Raw genomic sequence first — 26,807 nt, 5'->3', positions numbered from 1 at the left:
CTGGTGCATTTGGTGGAGGTGCAACTGAATTGGTGTTGGAATATTGAATAAGTTTGGCTTTGGTTGAATTGCAGCTAACGTGTTTTCATAATTGTCTCTAGAACACTATGAGTGTTATAATTTTAATTTCAATTTTATTTTTCAGCTTTAGTCCTTTTAATAATCTTTAGGAATGATGATTGTTGAAGCTTGTAAATAGCAATCCATAAAGACACACAAATCTCGTTTTGCACTTCATCACTTTGGCATTAGACGCTTCAAAAGGAAATGTCTGCTATGAATATTTATTTCGTATCTTAAGTAGTTTTATGTTGATGTTGATCTACAAAATATTTTTATACTTGAGTGTTTTTGTACGTTGACTCATGAATCTCCAATACATATGATTTGAGACATTATAAGGTAACTTCTGCTATGATTATATATTGTGCGTCTTAACCAATTTAATATCAATCCATTGGACTTTGAAATCTTTCTTCACTTGTAAATATTTGATTGTTGAACTTGAATCTTATGTAATTGATGTTTGCACAAATCTTACATTGCTCTTTATTATTTTCGTGTTAGACATTCTAAGAGGAAACTTCTGATATGAAGATTGCTACACATCATGAGTGTTTATCTCCTAATGTCAATCTCCAAAATCATTATATATTTGTACATCTTTAAATCAAATGGGTAGTATCATATACATTTAATTTCAGAATCCTAATTTAAAAGACCTTTTATACTAGAAACTTTACTTGGAACATGTATTCAAAAACTTTTTAAGTTTGTATAAATTTTAAATGTTGAAGTAAATCAGACTTTAACTGAGTTTTAATTATCAAAACTTAATTTTGAAACCAGATTAAATTTGTAATAAATTATATATTTGTTTTTTCAAAATTTTCTCTTTTAGTACAACATTTTTTAAAACTTTCCAATATTGATAAAATTTTGATCTTTGAAGCATATGAGTACATAAAATAATTTATAATTATCTCAAAAGATATGTTTCATTTAAATATCATTAAAACAAAAAATATATGATTACACTTATTTAGAAAAATTAGTTCACCTAGCCATCAAGATTGAATCATAACTTTTGAAAAAATATTTTTTAAGAAAAGTACTCATAAAAATAAATTTAAAAATAAAAAATTTCCTTCCAATTTTTCAAGAGAACCCACCCCACAAAATAGGAATTCTACAGACACTTTCTAGTTCCACTCCTAAGTCCTCTAATTCCAAGTCATCCTAAATAAAATGTTTTAAGCATTAGGCTTTGTGCATATTGCTTCTAATTGGTCTAATAAGAGAGTCATGGTCATAAAACGAGGGGGATAGTCATGAGTGATCACAATTCTCAATTGTCTAGGTTAGCTCCCCCACCTCTTCAAATTCCCTATGTGAGGATGAGTTAGAAGCACCATGTGAAGCTGACTTGTTGGTGGTAAGGCTGATGTTGGGACAAGTTCAAAAACCTTTTGACAAAACACGAAGAGAAAATATTTTCCATACCAACTGCCTTATTAACAACCAATTATGTTTCATGATCATAGATGAGGGTAGTTGTGCAAGTGTGACTAGTACAAGAGTGATGGAGAAACTTGGATTACTCACTATCTCTCATATAAAGCCCTATAAATTACAATGACTTAGTGAAAGAGGGCGAAATAGTTCTGAACAAACAAGTCTTCATAACATTTGTCATTGGAAATTATGATGATGAGGTTTTGTGTAATGTTGTGCCCATGGAAGCCACACAAGTACTTTTAGGTAGGCCTTGGAAATATGATCAAAAAACTAACATGATGTCTTTATCAACAAAATCTCTTTCAACTTCCAATGGCATAAGGTCATACCCAAACCTCTCTCTCCTAAAGAAGTTAATGAGGATCAAATAAAAATGAAAAAGAAAAGAGAAAATGAAAAGAAAAGTGAGAAGAAAAATAGTAAAGTCAAAATGGGTCTTTTCATCACACCAAGAGGAGTGAAGAAGGTAATGTTGGCTCGTCAGGAATTATTTATTCCCTACCCTTATAAGTGTTTGAAATATTCTCCCTCCCCTTCTTCACTTTTAATAGTTCTAAATGTTTGGAGTCTTTGTTAGAGGAATAAAGAGATATTTTTTTAAGATCCTCCTAAGAGTTTACCCCTCTAAAAGGCATTGAAAATCATATTGACTTTATCCCTAGAGCTTTTTTACCAAATCGGCATGTATATAGAACCAACCCAAAAGAATACAAAGAAATCCAAATACAAGTTCAGGGTTTAATACAAAAAGGTTGGGTCCATGGTCCCTTCAAATATCTATGTGGCTCATGGTCACTATAAGTAATAAACTCCTTGGACACTAGATAATGTTCCTAAGTTTAAAGGGTCATTACGAGAGTTTAAAGCTCTTTGACCTAAGTGGTGTATTTGAGAGAGGCACCATGAATATTTTTACTAAAATTAGCAATAGGGTGCCTTCCTTGCAACAAAAATTACACTTGTGCCAACTCCTAATGCATTATATTCTAACTCAAAAAGTTCTGGAAAAGTCAGACCAAACTAGAACAAGTGCATTGGTGAATTGAGCCTTAAGCTTTTGAAAACTTTGCTCATGTTTTTCCTTAATATTACATCCTTATTCACTAATTGAGCAATGAAGCTAGACAAAAGAAGTTAGCAATAAATTTTTATAAATGCTTGCCAAACCATGGAAGCTTTTAAATTTTTGCACATTTTTGGAGTGAGGTGATGACTTTGATTTTCTAAAGGTCAACATCAACTCCATTTTTATTGACTACAGAACCTAAAAAGATGACACTATTTACGAAAAAGGTGTGCTTATCTACACTGACAATAGATGGTTATTTCTAAGTACTAATAAAATTTGTTTCAAATTATCTGAATGTTCATTATGACTACAACTATGCACTAAAATGTTATCAAAGTAAACAACTACAAATTTTCCTACATAATCCCTAAGAACATGATTCATAAGCCTTATGAAATGGTTGGATGGATTAGTAAGGCCAAAAGGCATTACCAACCACTCATATAGGCCAAACTTGATCTTAAAAGCGGTTTTCCATGTATCACCCCCTTTTATTTGAATTTTTTGATAACTAATCTTTGGATCAATTTTTGAAAACAATGTGGACCCATGCAAGTCATCAAGCATATCATTATACATAGGAAATCGGGTGTCTGTATTTTATTGTAATGGTGTTGATGGCTCTATAATCACATCACATTCTTCATTTTCCATCTTTTTTCGACATCAATAAGATATATACAACACAAGGTCTATGCATATTTTAAATCCAACCTTACTTGATAGAGGTTCATCCAGCCACCACCAATTTAGGCTAAGAGGAATGAAGTAAAGGAAGCATAAAAGAATAAATATAATCCTTTTAAGCCTTGTACAAAGTAGTATAGGATATTCCTGAATTTTTACAACCTTGTATTATGGGCTGAACTATTTTAAGCTTTATAGTTTGAGTTGATTATAGTAGGGTTTTGTGTTCGAGGCATAGAGGGGGCTTGCTTTAAAACCTAAACATGGGATGACAAGCAACAAACAACATGTCTTACCATAACTCTAGAAGAAGCTTGTGCACCAACCTAGGGTTAGGAGACTTGGCCTAAAAGTTAGGGTTTATAACCCTAGCTTTTCATGCAAGCTAGCATTAATAGCTTGGCTTTCAAGCTACCTTTGTGTATAAATAGGCATCTGGACTATGTAATTTTCAGACTTGATTTCAGTATTGAATTGCTGGCAAATTTTGCAGTTTTTCTCTCCAAAGTCTCACTCCTTTAGTAATACTTTTGTGAGTGAATTAGCTTAAGGAAACAACATGAATATGCTTCTGATGTGTTCTATGTTCTATAAATAGATCCATGAACTCGATGGAATGTAAAATTAAAATAAAGGTGGAAATCTTGAAGTGTGTTGAGGATTTGTGGATAGAACTTTTCCAAAAGAAAGGGTTTGATCGAGGTCCATCCAACCATCACCAATTTAGGCTAAGAGGAATGAAGTACAGGGATTAGAACAACATAAATTTCTTCCTTTTAAGCCTTGTACAAAATAGTATAGGATACTCTTGTGTTTTTAGACCCTTGTATTCTAGGTTGAACTATTTAAAGCTTTGCAGTCTGAGTTGTTTAGAGTAGGGTTTTGTGTCCAAGGAATAGAGTAGAGGCTTGCTTCAAAACCTAAACCTTGGATTATAAGCAACATACCGTTAGGTTTGATGGCTATAACAAGAGGGGGTAAATTGTTTTCAAACTATTTTCACAAATGTTTTGCTTAGAATGAAGCTCTAACAAACAACTCAGAAAACCAATTCAGAAAAAAAAATTCAATAGTCAAACAGAAACTGGAAACAGAAAATCAATCGGTTAAAATTGCGATTTAACCGTTTCTTTATGACAACGGAAAATACAAACAGTTTAATGAGAGATGAGATAGAGAGAATCACACACAGAAATTATACTAGTTCACTCAATCACATAGCTACATCCATTCCTCAGTCAAACCACTGAGTTTTCACTATGCAATCAATCACAGATTTACACAAACACCACACACAAAGAGGTGACTTTGAATCCCACAAAGCCTACTCACCCTCCTTGCACACAACAACCACCTCAAGCCAGAATACCACTGACTTTACAGGATTTTACACAGTTATACAAAATGTTATATGAACAATTACAAGAACTTGAACAGGATTAGAAAACACCTGGTAAAACACAATACACCAACACCCTATTGATCAGTTCTTTGAACCACAGCAAGGCAGAAAGCAATCTTGCTAAAACTTGGTGAAAAACCTTTTCACAAACAGTTTTGGTGATCTCTCAAATCAATCTCAACTCAGAGTCTCAAAAGTTTCTGTTTCATCAATCTAATCTCCCTTACTAAACGTTTGAATCCAAACCATATTTATAATACTTGAAATGCCAACGTTGAAGCAAATCTAAACAACCAAATCAGTCAAAACACCTTTTCAAAAAGTTGTTACAAACACTTACATTTAATCGGTTAAAACCATGATTTAATCGGTTGAATTCTCTTGTCATTTATAAAACAGTTTCAAAACCTTTTTGGCCAACTAAGTTACAAACAATCGATTATCTCGACATTTTAATCGATTGTTTTTCCCTTTGCATGGAAAAACACTTTAATCTTTAAAACTAATTGAAATGAGCTTTGTCTGAGATTCAAAACTGATCTTACAAAGATTCTAAACCCCAAACCGAAACTTAAACCTAGAACATCACACAACTTCAGGCTTCATGTGGATTTGACACATCAAAGCTTCCCATCTTCAACAATCTCCCCCTATTTGATGAAGACAAATCCCTGCGATGCTTTTCAAAAATGTTCCTTGTTTAGAATCTTTTGAATCCTGTAATTACTGAACAAACACAGAATAGTCTAATCCAAACAAATAGTATTGTATAACAAATTTCAAATATAAGCAGAACCTTCAAAAGAACAATCGGTTATAATACAGAGATAACCGATTGAAAAAATGTAAACGAGAAACCACAATTTCAAATACTTCCAGAAACTTAAAACAGTTTAATAGCAGTAATAACAGTGTTCAAAAAAAAACAAAAAACACACAAGATTAAGAACATTACAACTTCTCAAACGCTTCTCCTCCTATTTGTCTTATCAAATAGACAAAAGGTAGGATTAAAAACAACATAAAAGAAATTTAAAACTTTTTAAGCTAAAACAAAGGGCTATCCTCCCTTTGAAATTGCAGTTCCAAAATCTACCTTTGTACTTCTTCAATTTGTTCATCCAGAGTAGAGAACCTTGTGTCCATGTTTGTAAACCTTGATTCGCACATCTCATGAAGGTTCCTTTGATTGTCAGCAAAGGTGTCCATTCTATTTAGCATTTGCATTTCAAAGGATGACATGCTTGACACCCTTTCCTCCATGTTGATATCATGATGCATTCCTTCTTGAGTTCCAGCAGCAGGATCATCTTGCATTGTTGCTTCTTCAGTTTCATCTCTTTCATTGGTTTCACTTGGGCCAGCATAATCACCATCTTTGCTTATCCATCTTCCACCAATCTCATCTTGCTTAGGGATCAACTATTGATTTCATTAGAGGGCTTGATAACTTCTGCTAGTTCTCCTTCTATATCCACTTCAAAATAGTGAAGGAACATAGAAATCAAAATAGCATAAGGATAATGAAAGTCACATAACCTCATGGCTTTTTGCATATGCTCTTTAATAGTGTGAATCCAGTTGATCTTCACTTTATTCATGATGCAATAGATCATGAGAAGATCTTATTCAGAAAGAGTTGAATGGTTGCTCCCCCTAGGTGTGAGAATCCATGAAACTATGAAGGCCACAAGCCTTTCATCAAGCTTCAACCCCCAACAGAAAAATTCCTCACTTTGGAGTGGGGATTCTTGAGACAACTTTTGTAAAAGTGGATTTTGTTGAAATCTTCCACAATTTCAAGGTTTCCCCTATTGATTCTTAGTCCAGAAGACTTCAGCGCGGTCATAGCAGACCATCCTCATTTTTAATAATCATATCTACACCTTTGACATGAGAAACAAGTGAGTCACCATCAAAACTAAGGTTAATGTAGAATACCCTTATAAGATCAGGATAAATGTTCCCTGTGAGTTCCAAAAATCTTTCAACTTTTGTTCTTTGAGGACACTCCTTACAGAATCTAACTTTTGTTGTTTCATCCAAGTGAAGGAAACAACTTTTGGAGTATTCACATTCTTTCTACTAGTCTCTAGTAGGTACTTGTTGATGAGATTGGTATCTCCTGCAAACCAACCTTCAAGCTTTCCAGAGCTTTTGACACCCCTGGACTTCATTCTTTTTGCAAATGGAGGAGATCCAGCCATTGCTTAAATCAAAAATAGTTTCTGCAAAGAAAAATTTTGAAGAAAGATAGAAATAACAGTTCTAGTTTAACTGGTTATTTGTGAGTGGAAACAGTAGCTAAATGCATTGGGTTTTATAGTAGAGAATCCTTGGTCAAAGCTGATTGTATTCAACATAAAAACGAATCAAATCATAAAAATAAAGATGACATGGTCAGTCAAATCAGAAAGTACAGATTCACATGTGATATTTGACCAAGAATTTAAGACATATTTGATTTTCAAGATAGGTAGAGATCTGATCTATTAAAAGCTAATGAACCAGAGTTAAATTGTATTCAAACATCAATTAAAGCAAGTTTGACCATACACGTCACTAGGTTTAATAGAAAATCAAATCCCAAAATTAAAAATCAAAAAAAGATTCATCCAGAGCTTATCTGACAGAAATAATTGGTTGTTTCGAGGAAACAATCGTTTAAATTTCTGTTCTGAAAAAAAAATATGTTTTAAACCAAAAATACATGTTGCATGTAATTATTAGGTTTTCACATATTTGCAAGCTACAAAACATATGGAGAAAAGATGGAGCACATAGAAATCATTCATAGAAACATAGAGATGCATATTGAATTGAATTTTGTACATTGATAGCTCTTTAACAAAGAATGAGAGTTTAATCCTTAGATTACTGGTTTTCTAATTACAGAAGTTCAAGGAAACCATCACAAGACTCTAACATGTTGACAAGTACAGAACATCCAGTCCTTGCTGAACCTTTCAAAAGAAATCAGAAATCTGCAAAATAGAACTATCAAATCTTAAGATTTGATCCCTTAAAGAATTTGGGACATTCAGTGTTAGATTTATCTTTTGTATTGACAATACATCTTGGAATCCACTTATAGATGCCTTTAGGTACAAGAGATTTACGAAACATGCAATACCTGACAAAATGGCCTTTCTTCGTGCAATAGAAGCATGTAACAGCCGGTTGAAACGAATTTTTAACCAATTGTTTTTCTGGGAAGTTTGAAAAAGGTTTTGCAATTTTTGTCTCTTTGTTTTGAGGATAAAATCCCAAACCTGCTTTTCCAAAAACACATTTCTGTGAGGCTAAAATATCTTCAAAGTTGAACTTTCCAGTTGTAAGCTTGTCCAAGGTTTTCAAAAGATAGCAAATCTTCTTTTCAAGAAGTTCACAATTTTCACAACTCATTTTCTCACAACTGCAAGAAGAATTCTTGTAGATTAAATCCAGATGTAATAAAACTTCATTGGTTTTGTACAACTCTTTCTCAAGATCCTTAACTTTATTTTCTAACCAGTTATTTAATCCTTTCAACCGATTGAGAGAAAGGGACAATCGGTTGGCTTCATCATGAGTTTCATAAAAAGCATTAAGCAATTGATCATAGGTGGTACCTTTACTTGTTGAAGTAGAATCCACACTACTTGTTACTGATGCTAGAAGGCAAAGATTAGATTCCTCATCATCTGAAGAGCCTGAGGATGAGACATCATTGTCATCCCATGCTATATAAGCTTTCTTTGTTTTTCTCTTTTTCTCCCTTTTGAAGTCTCCCTTTTCTTTGACTTCATTATTTGGGCATTCAGACTTAATATGTCCCTGTTCACCACAACCATAATAGGTATACTTATTAGAATTGAATTCACTAGGTTTCTTTGAATCATACATTTTAGAAGCTTGTTTCTTTCTCAAGAATTTGCTGAATTTTCTTGATAACAAACTTATGTTTTCCTCTTCGCTTTCACTGGAAACATGTTGTTGTTTGCTAGCTTTGAGTGTTATGCTCTTGTTATGCTTGTCTTCACTCTCTTGAACAACAAGCCTTTGAATCTCAATTTCATGCTCTCTTAGTTTGCTGAAAAGAGATGCCACAGTCATTGAGGTGAGATTCTTTGATTCTGAAATGGCAGTAACCTTTGGTTGCCATGTTCTATCAAGACACTTTAGTACCTTGATGTTGAGTTCCTCTTCATCAAACTTCTTACCAAGACTCATAAGGTGATTCACAATGTGAGAGAACCTCTTTTGCACATCACATATTGATTCTCCCTTCTGCATTCTAAAGATTTCATACTCCTGGATCAGAGCATGCTTCCTAGCTCTCTTTACATCATTTGTGTCTTCATGTGTGACCTCCAAGATGTCCCACATTTCTTTGGCCAAGTTGCATTGCGAAACCCTGGAAAATTCATCACTACTCAAAGCAGATGTTATAATGTTCTTAGCTATCCAATCAAATTTAGCTTTCTTAGATTCTGCCTCTGTCCATTCAGATGAAGGTTTATCAACTAAAACATCATCTTTCTTAACTTGAGGTACAAAATGACCATTTTCAATTGATTCCCAAATGCCTTTGTCAGTTGAGTGTATAAAAATCTTCATTCTAACTTTCCAAAATTGGTAATTAACTCCACAAAACAAAGGTGGCATGTTTATTGAGGCTCCTTCCCCAAAGGGCATTTTATCAGCCATCAAAAGATTTTCAAAAACCAAAAATAAAAAACTTGAGTAACTTTCAAGAACTTTGCTCTTGATGCCAATTGTTAGGTTTGATGGCTATAACAAGAGGGGGGTGAATTGTTTTCAAACTATTTTCACAAATGCTTTGCTTAGAATGAAGCTCTAACAAACAACTCAGAAAACCAATTCAATAGTCAAACAGAAACTGGAAACATAAAATCAATCGGTTAAAATTGCGATTTAACCAGTTGTTTATGACAGCGGAAAATACAAACAGTTTAATGAGAGATGAGATAGAGAGAATCACACACAGAAATTATACTAGTTCACTCAATCACATAGCTACATCCATTCCTCAGTCAAACCACTGAGTTTTCACTATGCAATCAATCACAGATTTACACAAACACCACACACAAAGAGGTGACTTTGAATCCCACAAAGCCTACTCACCCTCCTTGCACACAACAACCACCTCAAGCCAGAATCCCACTGACTTTACAGGATTTTACACAGTTATACAAAATGTTATATGAACAATTACAAGAACTTGAACAGGATTAGAAAACACCTGGTAAAACACAATACACCAACACCCTATTGATCAGTTCTTTGAACCACATCAAAGCACAAAGCAATCTTGCTAAAACTTGGTGAAAAACCTTTTCACAAACAGTTTTGGTGATCTCTCAAATCAATCTCAACTCAGAGTCAAAAGTTTATGTTTCATCAATCTAATCTCCCTTATGAAACGTTTGAATAAAAACCATATTTATAATACTTGAAATGCTAACGTTGAAGCAAATCTAAACAAGCAAATCAGTCAAAATAGATTTTCAAAAAGTTGTTACAAAGACTTACATTTAATCGGTTAAAACTACGATTTAACTGGTTGAATGCTCTTGTCAGTTATAAAATAGTTTCAAAACCTTCTTTTCCATAAGTTACAAACAACCGATTATCTTGACATTTTAATCGGTTGTTTTTCCCTTTGCATGAAAAAACTCTTTAATCTTTAAAACTAATTGAAATGAGTTTTATCTGAGATTCAAAACTAATCTTACAAAGATTTTTAACCCCAAACCAAAACCTAAACCTAAAACATCACACAGCTTCAGGCTTCATGAGGATTTGACACATTAAAGCTTCATATCTTCAACACATACAACACGTCTTACCCTAACCCTAGGAGAAGCTTGCACTCCAAACTAGGGTTAAGAGACTTGGGCAGCAAGTTAGGGTTTCTAATCCTAATTTATAATGCAAGCTAAGGTTAGAAGCTTAGTTTGCAAACTTCCTTCCTCTATAAATATAAATAGGCAGTTGGTATATGTAATTTACATACTTGATTTTAGTATTCAATTGTTGCCAAATTTTCTTAAGCTTTTCTCTCCAAAGTCTCACTCTTTTTGCTAACACTTTTGAGAGTGAATTAGGGAAACCACATGAAGTTGACCTAAGCTCTTCAATGCATGCCTAACTCCTATTGCATCATTTACACATCCAACCTGAATATAATTCAATTCTAATGCACTTTGTCCCTATTCTCCATATTTCTACCAAAGAACAAGCAAGCATGATGTCAAGGAGTTCTCCATCATTTCTCCAACAACTCTTAAACTTGAGAATATATCTACTTAATCTTTTGAAGATTTATTCTTTAAGTTGGTCTAATGGGTAGACTAGCTTCCATAACAATATTTTGATATTTTATACCTCTAAAAGGTTAAAGTCCAACTAGACCTTCATTAAGGAATACATCACCAATATTTTTAAAAGCTTTTTAACTTGAAGAGGTAAAAACCTTAGATTCACTAGAAGTTGCATTGCATATTATAAACACCTAAACTTTAGTAGAATTTGAACATTTAAATGAGATAATCTTGTAATTTTATCATATGAACATATTTTAAATAGATACATCAGTTAACCACATTATTTATTATGATAAAAAAAATCATATTTTAAATAGATACATCAGTTAACCACATTATTTCTTATGATAAAAAACAAAAATTCATCTAGATTGCCTTCATCTATGAATATTAAATTGTGTATATTATATACTTGATACGATCATTTAGACCAAATTGTCTTATAATTAGAAAATCAAGCATTAACATCATTTAGCATAATCGCAAGTAAGCATACTTTCTCCATATATTTTTTTTACTTTGAATTTGAATTCATTTTTATTTTAATCCCTTAATTAAAAATTTGTTGTTTTTATTCTTTCAATGTGAAGAAAGTGACTTTTAAGGGACTATTAAAAAAATATATTTTTGTTCTTTTTATTCCTTCAAATTCATTCTAAAGGACTAAAAACAACATTTTGCTAATTTGGAAGAGTTAAAAACATTAAATTGGAAGACCAGAACTAACATTACCCAGTAAATGAGTTTCATTAATTAAAAAATATGTAAATATGTGACTTAAAATGAAATTTTGTTTGTAATATATCTATTTAAAATATTATCAAGTGAATGTAAATATATTGTGAATTGATGGTATGAAACAAAGTGGTACCTCATAATTTTATATATATTTGATTTAGTGGATGGATCATATTCCATAGAGTAAACATTTCCATGATAGTAGGAATTGCTTTTTATTTTTTTGTATGCTGAGAAATGAAAGCACATTTCCATAGAGTAAACATTTTTTACAATGTGACCCAATCCATAATTCTTTTTGCAACTAAACCCCACAATTTAGATGACCAAAACTAGCCACAATGTATATTCCATCAAAAATCTAATTTGGTTTACCAAACTGTACAAAAGAATGAACAATTTGATATGTACATATATACTCACTCAAGATGTCACAGGTTTGGAGCAATTGAGTCGAACTTGACCTTGAGGTCCTGTCAAAACATCAAGATTAGACATTTTCAACATGACCCTAGCAAAGTCCATGCGAAAGGTTGATCCATCATCTGAAGCATAAGCAGAGACCAATTTGGCAGTTCTATCCTCAGCCATCAGTTGTTGATCCGCAAAAAGTAGTCCTCTTCCTCTTAGCAAGCTTTGGAAGTAGTGCGTGTCAAATGTTGAACCTGATGAAACTGAAGATGACAATGCCTGCATGTATGACATCCCCGGTTTAGAGTGAACATCACTGCTCGTAGGCTTTGAAGTCACAAACTCATCTATATTGGTGTTCGAGTTGTTTGGACAGTTTAATCTCATCTGGCGAAGGAAATCAAGAGGTATAGTAGGATCTGGTTGTCTTGTGTTGTGAAAGTTGTATAACCTTTGCTGAATGAAATCACAACCAATTTTTCCAATGTTGTGTCCTCCTTCGTATCATCATCAATCAAATCAATCAAACTCATTATTCAAATTTCATTAATGAATGGCAATAAAGAAGCTTTGTCTTACTAACTGAAGTGAGTTATATATCGCATGGTATTAAGTGATAGTTTTGCTTACACTTTTATCCTACTAAACGCAGGTTTTCGTTTTGGATGAAATTTAAAGTCATCGAAAAGCAAAAAACATGAAAAGAAAATTAACAAATTTAACAATGAGGCTATATAAAGAAAGAAGCAAAACATTAATGAGGACTATATTACATTTTATTAAGACTGGAGAGCTAAATGAAAAACTAAGGGAAATATATATATATATATATATATATATATATATATATAAGATGAAGCCAAATGTAGAGAACCTACCAAGAAGGCTGACAGTTTCTCTTGCATTAAATCCTCTTAGATTAAAGAGATGTAATGTGCGTGTAACATTATCATCAGGCCTGGGAATCTGATCAGTTGCTTCCTTAAAAAATGATTGATGATTGTCCCTTCTACCGGTTAAAACGGGATAGAAAGGCCCACCAGCCTGTCATGGCCATGTACATAAAACATATCATAGATGCAATGATATTGGACTTTTAACAAGTGTAGTACATGCAACAAACATGGTATTTTTAAAGACTTTACCACCTCAAATCATGATATCATTGTTAAGAAAGAAAAGATAAATTGTTCATCTTATCAGATAATATCTAAACACATGATTCACTGTGCACAAAAGTGAAACAAAGAAAGACAAAAACAAATGAATCTAAGACGCAAGAAACCAAATGATCTTAAAAATTTGTTTATAATGCAATCAGAACAACATTGAAACCCAGGATATAGTAAGCACCCAAGTGAATTGTAAAGAATGAAATATGTACCAGAAGAACGGAATCCCTTGCCGCAAGAGAAACTATGTCAGCACAAGACACAACACCAGGACACGCTTGCTCCACCTCCTCCTTTATCAAGTCAATCTTGTCAAAACCTCTCAATGTCTGATTTGGCACAGCCTGCTTCTCCACGGAACGGTTATTATTACCATCGTTCTCATCTAACAGCAACGAAGCATCACACCCCTGATTCATCAACACCCCAAATGCAACAGAGCAAATAAGAAATTGTTTGCATGTATACAAAACTATTTCAAATGCCATCCAATCATAAATTATCATAAAACAAGAATGCTAAGATTATTAACCATTGTACTAATTATTTTCAAATTCCTGTCCAACTAATTTCTAATTAACCGAGAAAACGTTTTTACACATCAAAATTAAACTGCACAGAGAAAAAGTGAAAATCAACGATCTACTATGGCACAAGATCATGATCAAAATTTAGGTTATTCATATTCCGAGTACAAACTGCAGTATTAAATGGTTGAGCACACAAACAACACAGGGTCCCAAGAACCTGTCAACTTAGCAGAAGGAATCAAGAAAAGGTACAGAAACAAAAGAAAAAAAACCTAAGCAATCAAGAAAGAGGCATTTGAATTAGCATAGCAAAGACTAAATTCAAAATCTTGGGAGCAAGAGTCACAAAAACAAAAAAACACCCAATTCGATAGAAAGTACAAAAGTTTATCAATAAAGAAGGAACGCCATAAAGAAAAGAAGGACCTGGATGAAGCAATCATGGAAGAAGAGACGAAGCAGGGCAGGAGCAACGTCCCTATGGTCGAAGTAGATGCGCGTGAGCGCTGAACGGACAATGCCCTCGGCTTGGGGACACGTGTTCCTGTAGAAATCATATTCGAGATTGGAGCCGTCTCGGATCCTCTTGTTGAAGTGCAATGAGTTGGCAAGCTTCACGGAGAAGGAAGACGAAGCGGTTTGGGTTTTGGTTTCACCTCGAGGCCTTCTGAGAGAGAGGAGGACAGGGACAACGAGAGCAACCACGATCCAGAGGTTGATGCAGCTTCGCATTTTTGGTTGTTTCTGCAAAATCTTTGGTGCAGACAAGAGAAGAAGAAGAAGAAGAAGAAGAAGCGGGAAGAAAGGGCCGGTAGGAAAGTTATTTTAGTTGCTAGCTATGTCACTCGCTTAACTGGATAAGTAGTTATTCTTGTGTTGGTGGAATAAACGGATGCTCAAAGGGCTACTTCAATCTCCACCCCATGTTTAAAATAGCACCCCCCATATATTTGAAATTTCCAAATTGACCCTTGTTAAAATAAATTAGGAGGTGTGGCATTTTGAGATGTGGTTGAATGCTTTTGGTTGGATTTCATTGTTGGTGAAAGGTGGTGGTTGGTGGCGATTGTGGTGGTGTTGTGTAGTGGTTGGCGGTGAGGCGTTTCATTTTCGTGTTATAATTTTAGTTCTAGAATGCATGATTCGGTGAACTTTTGGATTGTGTAATCAAGAACTTTATAATTTTTTGTATTTTAGATTGTGCTATTCAAAATACATATTTCTATTTCAAAATACATTTTTTTAGACCAGATTGTACAATACGAAATTCAAAGAATTTTAAAAAAAATTAACATTTATTTAAAATTTTGCTGTGTTTTTTAATATAAAATTTGATGGATTTAGGAGTGGTTGTTGAATGTGAAGATGGAATCCCAACTCTAGAGCAAAATGTCAAATGAAGTAGATAACTTATCTGACATGAATGAGTCAAACATAATAAAGTTTGTGGCGTATGAAGATGAAATGGTTGGAGGAGATCGTGTTCTGTAATTTACAACAAATGAGGTAAGTGTGTTGCATTCATTTGTGCATAAAATGTGAGATGAGATATACTTAAGTTGTAATGTATTTATGTAGGTATTTGGTACATGAGATGACTTACTTTAATGGTGTGTAAGGTGACCTTTAGACTAGATTTTGTGGTTGTTAGTTTGAGGTCTGGCAAAATAAATGGACAACGGGGAAGAAAAACATATGTGTTGTTAGGTTGTGAAAGGGGTGATAAATATAAGAAATACAAATGCAATTTGACAGTGACAGTAACTGGTACAAGAAAATGTGATTGTCCTTTTAAATTGTGGGTCAAACCAATTTCCAATGGAGAAGGTTGGGTATTGAAGGTCACCCTTATGTTGATACATTAAAATCAAATGAACATTCCATGCTTATTGACATGACTAAGAGTTTAGTGAAGCCAACAAACATTATTACTTACTTTGAAATAGCACAATGAGAAAAATGTCATGATAATAAGACAAGTGTATATATAAAAAGTCACAAAGAGGGTTTATAACTCAAATGTATTAGTTAATGATGTTGCTAGAGAGTGACAATTATATTCATTGGAGTCAGTGCAATATGTCTACACAGGTTGTTACAAATATTTTTTAAACACATCCCGATTTAGTTAGATTGTTGAATGCATTCAACATTGTGTTCTTGATGGACAACACATATAAAACCAACAAATACAATGATGGAAGACTATCTGGAAGAGAAAGTCTCAAGTAACTCCGCAAAATGGAAGAGAAAGTAAAGTACCAGTTTTTTCTCTTCCTTGTTAACCTTCTTCGTGTACCATACAAACAAAACAGTGCCCACAAATAACTAAAACCTATGAAATCTCAAAAAGTGAACAGTTCCTACTAAATAACATTCTTCGGCTATGATTCTTGATGTTGATCATTTGTTTCATCATAAGGAACATTTCCTTTATCGGATGCCTAATATATAAAAATAGTTATAATAATTAGAATTTCAATTATAATATAAAATATATATTAATTTAATAAAGATTTAAATATTACCGGTGATGCATGATAGCAAAATCATGAGGCAACTCTCCTAAATAGTTTTGCACAAAAAAAAAGTCACAATTACCTTCATTTCATTGGCTTGTGATGTCAATATAGAAACCTAGTTTAGAACACAAAATCAATAAAATTAATCAGATTGAATAATATTAAGAAAAAAATCATGCAGTAATCTCCTCCCAAATGTCACCCGCATCTATGTATTTACGAACAAAAGAAAATAAATGTAATAACACATCAACATTAAATTAACTATAACTATAAATTAACATTAACACATCAAACTTTATCACTCACCTTTTTTCCTTTTCTTATACTTCAAACAACAACTTCATCATTAAACTCAGTAGTAAATTCACATAAGTTCGTTATCATGTTAGCATGTCTATGGTGATACTGCTACGCACAGTTTCCATGCATAATAAACTAGAATGCAGGCAACTAAATTATGCCTCTCCTCTGCCTTTTTTCTTGATTAGTTTTATACACAACAAAATAAAAATACACAGCTAGATTTTATGAAATTAAAAAGCAAATGTGATCATTCCAGAGAAAATAAACTAATATGAAAGAAAACAATATCAAATAATAGCGAAACAAGAGACGAATCAAAGAGAAGTGTTGGGTCCTTGAGCTGAAACTAAAGCACCGAAACCACAAAACGAAAGAAATGCACTTAGTTATGGGAGAAAAATGCACCAATTGAGAACAATTTCTTCACAAAAAACAAACAAACACACTGGAGTTAGGCAAAGAAGAGATTTAAGGCATAAGAAATGAGGGTTCGAAAATACATACCAATTGGAAGCATAGATAAATGATGTTCGAAGTAATGAGGTTTTGAAATCGACGTCACACACAATAGAGGAAGAAGATATTTTTGAAGATTGGTTATGAAGATATGGAAAAAAATTGTGTGTGACGACAACATAGAACTCTAAGGTTCGAACATTTATCTATGAGTGTAGAACATTGTTTCAATAAATGTTACGAATAGGAAAGTTCATTGATGTTCTAGACTTAAAAGTTGAATATCCAAGGACGAGTTATAACCAGACTGTTTCTTCCTGTACCTACATATCTTCTTCCGCCACCTTCATACACAACATGAAAATACATTTTTATTCTTCTTGTGTCACTCCCATAAAGTAGTTTCTGAATTATGTAATCTGGACTCATTTGAAAAAAGACTTCCGGATTATGTAATCCGGAAAGTAAGCATGCATATGAAAAAAGGCTAATGAATTATGTAATCTGGAAGCTAATTACAAATTTAAAAAATGACTTCTAGATTATGTAATCCGAAATATTATAAAATGGCATTTTTGAAAATTCGAAAATTTATGGAGGTGAGAGAAGAAGGTATGAAGTTGCAAGAAGAAATAGTCTTATAACTAATATAGAGCTTACTAGGTCCTGTTTGCTTTTGGACGAAGAAAAACAAATGTCTATAAAATGCAAAAACCAAAGCAATAAATAATTAAAAAACACAGAAATCGAAAAGAATGATGCATTCAAAATTTTCTTTCCACAGTTGCTAAGAAAGTTGTTTATATATGTATTTATTTAATTAATTAGTTTTAATTTACTTTTTAAAATAAAATTACAATTTAAATATAAAAATATAATTACAATTATAAAAAATAATTATTATAAAATAACATAATTTATCATATTATATATATAATAAAACATAAATATAAATAATAATAATAAATATAATTTCTAATAATAAACAAATAAATTTATATTATAATTATATTAATTATAAAAAAAGTAAAGATAAAAATAATAATGTTATTTAATATAAAAATAAGTCTTTATCAAATATTTATAATTATAAATATTTAAATAATATTTTAATTACAAGTAATTATAATTATAAATAAATCAATTAAATTAATTTTTTAACAATCTTAAATATAAATATAAATTTATAAAGTTACCCTTTTTATCAATTAAAAAAAATATAATTTCAATTACAAATATCACATTACTCACAAACTTTCATAAATTTTTACTCGATCGTATTTATCTTAATTCAAACATCCTAAATTTCTTTCCACTTTCTCTTCGTATCATCTCAAATTTACTTCCTTATTTCTATTCCCTAATCCAAGGGAAGCATAAGAACCGATTTATATGTCATTGGAAAAGAGTTTTGGCAGAAGCTTTTTCTTCCTTGGAAATTGCACAAAATGGTTTCACACATGATAGAAACATTTGCAAACTGGAAGGTCAAAAGCACCTAATGGCTGCTTACAAAATCACAAGAGCAATTAAATGTACAAAGCAATTGTTATTCTATACTTCATAAAAATCACAGCCAGCACACCACAGAGGGGATGTTTTCAAGGGTGTTGAAGAATTTACAAATACTTCCAATCTACTTTGAAATTTCACTTCCTTTGTTTTTAACATGTCAGGGAGAGGTAAACACACCCCCATTTCTACACAGTTTTTATGCCTAGGCTTAATTCTATTCTCTAGGCTAAATGAGAAATACTGTGGAAATTCTATCAGCTCCTTCAAATCTCTCCCCATCTCCACCACAAAGTAACTGTATTTAGGCTCCAAATTATTTTTAATACTATAACAAAACAGCTGAGGAAATCTGCGAAACATTGAAGTTGCATCCCGGCGAGAAAACCCAATATTCTCAAAGTAATCAATTCTGGGCATGAACTTTTCTTCAACACTACATGATAGCAAGTCAGTATGCTTGTTTACCTCTTCTATGCCAATACTTTGGAGGAAGTATAGGGTAGGACGAAGTCGCTTACTAACACTGCAGACAAGCAACCTGGGACGGCGATTTATAACCCGCTTAATGTCTGAACAACACACATGAACCTCACGATGAAGGAAGGTTAAGACAGGTATGATGTCTGACACATTGGTGGTCAGAATCTCAGGGCACATGCCAACAATTCGGCGAAATTCAATCGCAGTGAAATCCATGGAGGTAATGTATTCCACGGTGGATTTTATGTCTGTAAGAGAGGTAGTGATCAGCGTTGGATGATTTTCAATAAGTGAGAAAGAGTCAATACCAATGGATTCTAGATAGAGGAGTTTCTTTTGGAAACCAGTATCACAGTTGGAAGGGAGGCTTTGCTTTGGACATCTCCACTTTATTACCTGTGGTACAGCAGAAGCACAGGCATTATCAAGATGATAGTAATTTATTCAGTAATCTTAACAATTTGACATGCCAGCGAATAGTCCATTCTCTCATCGAGAAAATGAATTTAATGTGCATGTTAGAGCCTTACAGGAGAAACAAACCCAAGAAAGTGTATTAGTGCACACCAAAAGGAACCATACAGACTACAAATAGAAAATAGCATGTGTAAAAATGTGTTTATCCACTCAAATGGGTTCTCACTATATGAAAGATAGGATGAAAATAATATGCCTTTTAGAGTTCCAACCAGTGAGTAATTGTTGGTTTGACATCTGATATGCATATAATCACTGATGGGGACTCACTATATGAAAGATAAGATGAAAATAATATGTATGTATAACTCTTCCCTAGTTCATCACTATGGTAGTTGTATCACTAAGGGTTCGGAGCTACTGCAAAAATCATATTATTTTAATAATCAATTATTGTTATAAACCATTATAATCGTATTAATTTTTGTGTGAATAAACTTGCTGAAAAGTGGTTTTAAGATAATTAATTTTGTTTTGATGCAACAAAAAAGTTTATATAAGATACTAAGTATGTTTATGATGAAAAGGAAAAAAAAAAACTAGAAAAATATAAGTTACAAATTTTCATATATAAAAAAAAAACTATTTACCAAATTTCAGTTATTGTTCCAAACACAGCTTATCCAGCAAACAACTTTTTTTTCTTCTGAAAGATCTGAAATATTTCACATGTCCCAAACATGCTGTTAAATGTAATTTTGGACAAGCAGAAGATGGTTTGCATAATTCAACAGTCAGAGAGCAAATTTAGAACCAGTGCCCTTACTGAACCGTTGCTCAAGACTTTTATTCCCCTATAAATTTTGAGTCTATGGCCAAAACTATATTTGCTTTCTATGGTCATGCTATCAGTAAGTTCCACTTTCTATAAAAATATTAGAAAAGGAAAACATGTTAAAAATACAGTGCACATAAAAAAAAACCACCATTCCAGGGCTAAGAATACTTATAAACTTGCTTGGCAGAAAACTCAGAAGACTTGCATTAACTTGCAAGTTCAGGGGCAAGTTCATGAGTTCATATAAATGAAGGAAACAATCCTTCAAAACTCCAAAAAAACAAGAGTTCTTATGTTTTGTTTCCTTTTTGTTTTGTTCTGAAACCTAAGTCACCCAAAACCCAAGTGACCATTTCATGGAATCAACCAAGACTGCACTTGAAAGAATTTTAGGAATAAAGATGGACAGAGTTGCATGATATGCTCATGAAGATATATCATATATCATCTAATGCTATTTTCTAGATGTTGATGAAGACTTAAGCCCAATTTGAAGATAACATACGACAAGCTCAAATTCACATGACCTAGAAAAAGCATTGATGGGCTAGAGTTTAAATAGTTGTTCTAAATAATTGCTTAAGACCATTTTTCCTTCATTATTAATGTAATTTTTCTAGTTCTTTTTATTTAAATACTTCAGATGTCTTTTAAGGCTCTCTAGAACAGTTTTTAGTGTTTTTCGGCTTCCCAAACCATAATGATAGGTAATGGGATGATATGATAGTCAATTGTACTGGAAAATAAATTTTAGTCGGAATTTATTTCTAAGTGGAACCTTAAAGGGCCTTTACTACTTGTTGCCATCTAAGCTTATAAAGAACCTTTTATAAGATTTTGAGAGATATAATTGAATTAATCTGAATATTTTTCCAATTGAGAGGATTCTCTTTCTCTATCTAGGTTCTTAGGAACTACTTTTGATTCTATCCTTGAATTTCCTAATTCAAAATGATGAATCTTCCTCAGCTTATTAATCTTTAGAGATTCTGGCGTTTATATTCCCTCAATCCATATTTTTGCATTTTAATTTCTCATTTTTCTTATTAAAATTGTCCAAAGAAATTCATGTTCTGAGATGTTGAAATTTTTATCCCACAGGGTTCACACTACCAATTGTGAACCATGCTATATTTGCGTATTGCTTGGTTATCAACCATTCCTCCATGGCTGCCATCAACCACCAAGCAAAACCAGTCATTCTTCTGACCAGTGTCACCAACCATGAACCAGATCTATGACAACCTCAATAGAAAAGAACAACCATCTACAAAGCTTACAACAGGAACTCAGTAGCCAAAGAACGGAACTGGCCAGCCACAAATGGAAGCCAGCAACGGCAAAAGAACCAATTACACCCTTCTAACCTGCAAGGAACTGAAAGCTAGAGAAGATCCCTTAACTTTCTTCATACACTATTAAAACTGAAACCTTTATGTCCAAACCCAAAGGCCAGCAACCCTCCTGTCTGTTATTTTAGTTTGTATTTGCCAATTAATTAGGTTTTATTATTAAAAATAGAACTTCTGGTTATTTTTTGGCGACAAAAATGAACTGAAATTTGAGAACTTCATACCTTGGATAATTAAGAACGATTGTACTATCATTTTTACTATGGTATGCTTTATAGTGAAGTTGGAACTGGTTTGTGTACTATGATTACAAATTTTTAATATTATGTTAGTCTAAGGTAAACCTACTTGTTTAGTTTAACAACCCTCCACAAGTTTATATAAACGCAAGTTAGACAACCTTACTAAGAGCTTGATTGTTTTAGAAGCTGCTCAATCACGACATGATTTGAGCACAAAAGGATGAATAAACTTCCAATAAAAACTTTCTAAAAGCATGAAAGATGCATTGAAATTTTGACTTTTACCCTTTGTACAAGTTAAAATCTTAATCAACACACCATAGCAAATTTCAATTCATAAGAGACCATAGGTATTATTACCCTAAAGCCAAGGTTTTTGCAAGCATTTTAAAATGAGAAAGTCTTAATCAACAAATATTAAATGCCCACAAAATTAAAAAAACCCTCAATACTTCAAGTCTTTCGAAGTAAAAGAAACAATTTTGTCCAAAGCATAACCAATAACAATATAACAACTTCAAATAAAATTTCAATCAAAAGATAGCTAAATACTAACTATTACAGAACTTTCCCACTGCTGAAAACCATTCCAACTTTCATGCAACGTTACCAACAATTTCTACATAGGTGCTACACCTTGAGAAAGAACAAAAAAGGTTTTGCACAACCAAAACAAAAACAGGCCCCAACCCCACACCAATGGAAATATAAAAACACCCATTTTAATTCACGGGGAAAAGAACAAATGAACACTAAAAGGTTAACTAACACCTAAAATTCAAAAATCCTTCTCAACATCGCCAAGGACATCCAACAAGTTCATTACACAAACAAGCATGGACTCAAGGAAAAATCGAAACTTGAGCATTACCAGACAAAATTATGCAGACCCAAATAAATAATAAAAATAACAAAGAAAAACTTGACCGCATTGAAGAAGAGGGTGAGGCAGAAACACTCACAGTGGCTCTGACAAAGAAAACTGGTCTTCTGCAATGGAAGAAGGGGATGGAAGTGGGAACCCTGGAATGGAAGGGTTTGCAGAGGCCAGTGAAGGATTTGGGAATGGTTGGAGAGGGGGAGAGAGAGTGGTTGTCAGAAGGAAACATGGGGTTAGAGGAGAAGAGAGTGGTGGCACTGGCAGGGGCCATTTGGGGTCTCAAGTATGGATGACAGAAGAAGAAGCAAGGATGCAGAAGAAGGTTAGTGGTGTGGTGTGGCTATGAACATTGAAAAATGTTGAATGATTGAGAAATTAGATTGTTGGCGTGTGCTTCCAATTGGAGAAGTGGCGGATGAGAAGATAGAGAGAAATCTTGCGTATCACCTCTCTGTGGGGTCTTAACCTTTCTCTACACTTTTTCATCCATACATTTGGAAAATCATTAGTGTCTTTTTTTCTTTAAATGTTTTATTTTTTTCCCTTCCGATGTCATTCTTCTTATTGTTTAAAAAATAACATAATAAACGTAACACTAAGTTTTTAAAATGTTTTATTTTCTTAATTACGGTTTTAATCTGATTTTTATTGATTTCCTAATTAAAAAAATTTAGACCCTAAACATAAAAAAAAAATTATTCTTTAAACACTGAATCTAAAGAATTAAAATTATTTTTTAAATGTGACTAATTTTAGTTTTAGAAATGTTTATGGTCATAATTTTAATTTTTTTAAGATGATTTTTATTAGTGATACATATTTATATATATATATAAAGATAGAGAAAATACATTCTTTTGGATATACATATTTTTGTATACTTCGAGTAATTATTACTATTATTTCCTCTCACAAATTTATTTACACTCTTAAAATTATATATATATATATATATATATATATATATTTTAATAACACGCTATAATTTATCTACTATTTATTTTAATCATGACATCATCGTATCAAACATAGTATAAAAAAAAATAACATATATATAGGAAAGTTCAAACTCATGAAAAAAAATATAAAAGAACACTCTAAAATAATATAGACAAAAACGATACATAGATAACTTATGGAGTTTTATTTCTTGACAAGTAGATCGAGTCAACTGTAATATAGTTGAAAAGGGGTTGTTGTATCCTCATGAATTAATGGTAAATCCAACATATATATCTTTCACTATAAAGTGTGAAAGTAATCATGTGAAGTTGTTTAAATAATGCCGGTGATTCAAACAAAAAATAAAGTTAGAAAGTTCAAAACTTGGTGTAAAAAAAAAGATGTTCTTATATTCATAAAAGTGTTGGGATTGAATAAACTTTGTAAATCTCTTATACTTGGCTAGTTATAAATAACATAAGATTCAAATTCTCTACTCCCCAATGTCAAATCAAGTTAATTCAATAATCATGGTTATTTAAAAATCAAACTATCATAATCAATTTCTTGACTTACAATAGTTTGCTTTTTGCATTATTGCTGGAGCAGTTCATGCCAAACACTCAATTTCATTCTCAGACATTGAGTTATTTGGATGATTTGACTTAGTTCAAAAGAAGAAAATATTTTTCAATATTATTCAAATTTTAAGATTAATAGTACTCATTGAAGTACATCTCTCTTGTTGAGTTTTCCTTGATCCTTCAAATATTTAAGTGACTCATGGTCACTATAAGTGACAAACTCCTTGAACACTAGATAGTGTTCCCATGTTTGAAAGGTACTCACAAGAGCATAGAGTTATTTGTCATAGGTGGGGTAATTGAGGGAGGCACCATGAAATTTTTCAATGAAATAAGTAATAGGTGTTGAGCATGGGCTTTGATGTCTCCAAATCCAAGAAAATTGCTTGAAGACTTTATTGCTTCTTGTGTGTGTAGGTTTTGTGTAGTTTGAATTTGTAAATCCACTAATAGATATGATCCAAGGTTGCTTGATTTAAGTTCTTTTGAAAAAGATATGGTTTCTAAAGGATGTGGAAAATCAATCTGTTGAATTATTGTTTCAACCGGTTGTTTTACACTTAGTATTTTTTAAAAGAATTTGAAAAAGCTTGAAATTGGTTGAACTTGTTGTCAAGCCAATTCAACCGATTGTTTCGTATTTTCAATCAGTTGATTTTTGAAAATCCTTAACAGAATTCAGTTGGACTGATTTAATCTGTTATGTTTATTTTAAAACTGATTTGGCTTTTGCATTAAATGATTTTAACAACTGATTGGAGTATATATAATTTGTTTTAAGCTCCTGGTTGTTACTGATTCATGAGAATACTTTCAAATCAAGTTTTTCCAAGATTGTTCCAAGCTTTGGATTCTTTCTAAGAGTGGAATAGGATTGCTTTGTACTTCTTCTATTCAATTTTTTATTGTAGCAGGTGTTATCATTCCTTTTCTCTCTTGACTATTGTATTTTTGTAAGAATTGTTGGTGTGCAGATCCAGAGGTTGTTCTAAGATCTGTGGTGTGTTTGCCAAAGGTGGTATGTGTTCTTGAAGGGTTTAAGATCACCACTTTGGTTTGTGTTGTGTAATCAAGGTGTTTGATTGCTTAGTGGAATACTCAGAGGTTTTCTAGGGACTGGATGTAGCTCTTGGATAATAGTGAACCAGTATAAATTTCCAGTGTGAATCTTTTTATCCCTTATCTCTTTAAATTTGTTTTTTCTTGAATTTTATAACTGCTAATATAAACAACCAATTGTTTCACACAAAAAAAACCGGCTTATTTTCTGTTGTTAAGTGAAAAAATGTTTTTTAAATCAGCTGAATAGATTTCTAATTGATTGATTCTCATTGACTTTCAATCCACCTTCAATATTTGCGAAGATCTTTCATAAACTATCCACCCCCCTCTTGCTTAAGGTCTCTAATTCTAAAAATAGGGTGCCTTCCTTGCATTTGTGTCAACTCCTAATGCATCACATTCTAACTCAAAAGTTTTGGAAAAGTCAGGCAAAGCTAGAACAGGTGCATTGGTGAGTTGAGCCTTAATCTTTTGAAAAATTTGCTCATGTTTTTCCTTAATGTGACATCCTTCTTCATTAATTGAGCAATGAAGCTAGACAAAGGAAGTTAGAAATAAATATTTTATAAAAGCTCGTCAAACCATGGGAGCTTTTAACTTCTCGCACATTTTGTGGAGTGGGCCACTCTTGGATAGCTTTGATTTTTTAGGGGTCAACATGAACCCCGTTTTTATTGACTACAAAAACTAAAAAGATAACCATATTTACACAAAAGGTGCACTTACCTGAATTGGCAAATAGATGGTTATTACTAAGTACTAACAAAACTTGTTTCAAATTATTTAAATGTTCGTTATGACTACGACGATGCACGAAAATGTCATAAAGTAAACAACTACAAAATTTCTTATGCAATCCGTACGACATGATTCATAAGCCTCATGAAAGGGTTGAGTGCCTTAGTACAACCAAAAGGCGTCACTAACCACTCGATAGTCCAAACTTGGTCTTAAAAGTGGTTTTCCACTCATCACCATCTTTTATTTGAATTTAGTAATAACTACTCTTTAGATCAATTTTAGAAAACATTGTGGATTCATGCAATTCATCAAGCTTATTATGCATAGGAAATTGGATGCTTGCATTTTTATTGTAATGTTATTGATGGATCTACAGTCACAACACATTCTCCATTTTCCCTCTTTTTTTAGCACCAATAAGACAGATAGAACACATGGGTTATGAATATTTTGAATCTAACCTTTCTACAACAACTCTTGAACTTGAGATTCTATATCCTTTGTCTTTTGAAGATTTTTTCTATAAGATGGTCTATTAACTTGAGATTCTATATCCTTATAAGATGATCTCCATTTTCCATCTTTTTTTGGCATCAATAAGACAAATACAA

The 26,807-nt window shown here is 32.5% G+C and overlaps 2 protein-coding genes across 2 annotated transcripts; both read right to left on the bottom strand.

The window, feature by feature from the left end:
• Positions 1 to 11,925: 11,925 nt before the first annotated feature.
• On the bottom strand, positions 11,926 to 14,715 carry LOC137835078 (putative Peroxidase 48). The gene is made up of 4 exons (XM_068643417.2): positions 14,286 to 14,715; positions 13,542 to 13,739; positions 13,036 to 13,201; positions 11,926 to 12,654 (listed from the first exon to the last, which is right to left on the bottom strand). The coding sequence occupies exons 1-4, from the start codon at positions 14,589 to 14,591 to the stop codon at positions 12,170 to 12,172; spliced, it is 1,155 nt and encodes a 384-aa protein (XP_068499518.1). The 5' UTR covers positions 14,592 to 14,715; the 3' UTR covers positions 11,926 to 12,169.
• Positions 14,716 to 18,672: 3,957 nt separating this feature from the next.
• Positions 18,673 to 23,296, bottom strand: EMB3114 (Mitochondrial transcription termination factor family protein). The gene is made up of 2 exons (XM_068643416.1): positions 22,950 to 23,296; positions 18,673 to 19,534 (listed from the first exon to the last, which is right to left on the bottom strand). Exons 1-2 carry the CDS (start codon positions 23,136 to 23,138, stop codon positions 18,698 to 18,700), a joined length of 1,026 nt encoding a protein of 341 aa, XP_068499517.1. The 5' UTR covers positions 23,139 to 23,296; the 3' UTR covers positions 18,673 to 18,697.
• Between the last annotated feature and the right edge of the window lie 3,511 nt (positions 23,297 to 26,807).

This window comes from Phaseolus vulgaris, chromosome 5, assembly GCF_051622355.1.
Source record: "Phaseolus vulgaris cultivar YP4 chromosome 5, ASM5162235v1, whole genome shotgun sequence".
Classification (NCBI taxonomy): Eukaryota; Viridiplantae; Streptophyta; class Magnoliopsida; order Fabales; family Fabaceae; genus Phaseolus; species Phaseolus vulgaris.
The sequence above is the reverse complement of the archived record's forward strand: the minus strand, read 5'-3'. Positions and strand labels throughout refer to the sequence as shown.

What these genes read in the sequence shown, in the direction of transcription:
- EMB3114 (XM_068643416.1), bottom strand. Translation starts at nt 23,138, where the DNA reads ATGGCCCCTGCCAGTGCCACCACTCTCTTCTCCTCTAACCCCATGTTT. An exon ending in TTTTCTTTGTCAGAGCCACT is followed by an intron (nt 19,535 to 22,949) that starts GTGAGTGTTTCT and finishes GCTGTACCACAG; the next exon opens with GTAATAAAGTGGAGATGTCC.
- LOC137835078 (XM_068643417.2), bottom strand. Translation starts at nt 14,591, where the DNA reads ATGCGAAGCTGCATCAACCTCTGGATCGTGGTTGCTCTCGTTGTCCCT. An exon ending in TCCATGATTGCTTCATCCAG is followed by an intron (nt 13,740 to 14,285) that starts GTCCTTCTTTTC and finishes TTGATGAATCAG; the next exon opens with GGGTGTGATGCTTCGTTGCT. An exon ending in CAAGGGATTCCGTTCTTCTG is followed by an intron (nt 13,202 to 13,541) that starts GTACATATTTCA and finishes TGGCCATGACAG; the next exon opens with GCTGGTGGGCCTTTCTATCC.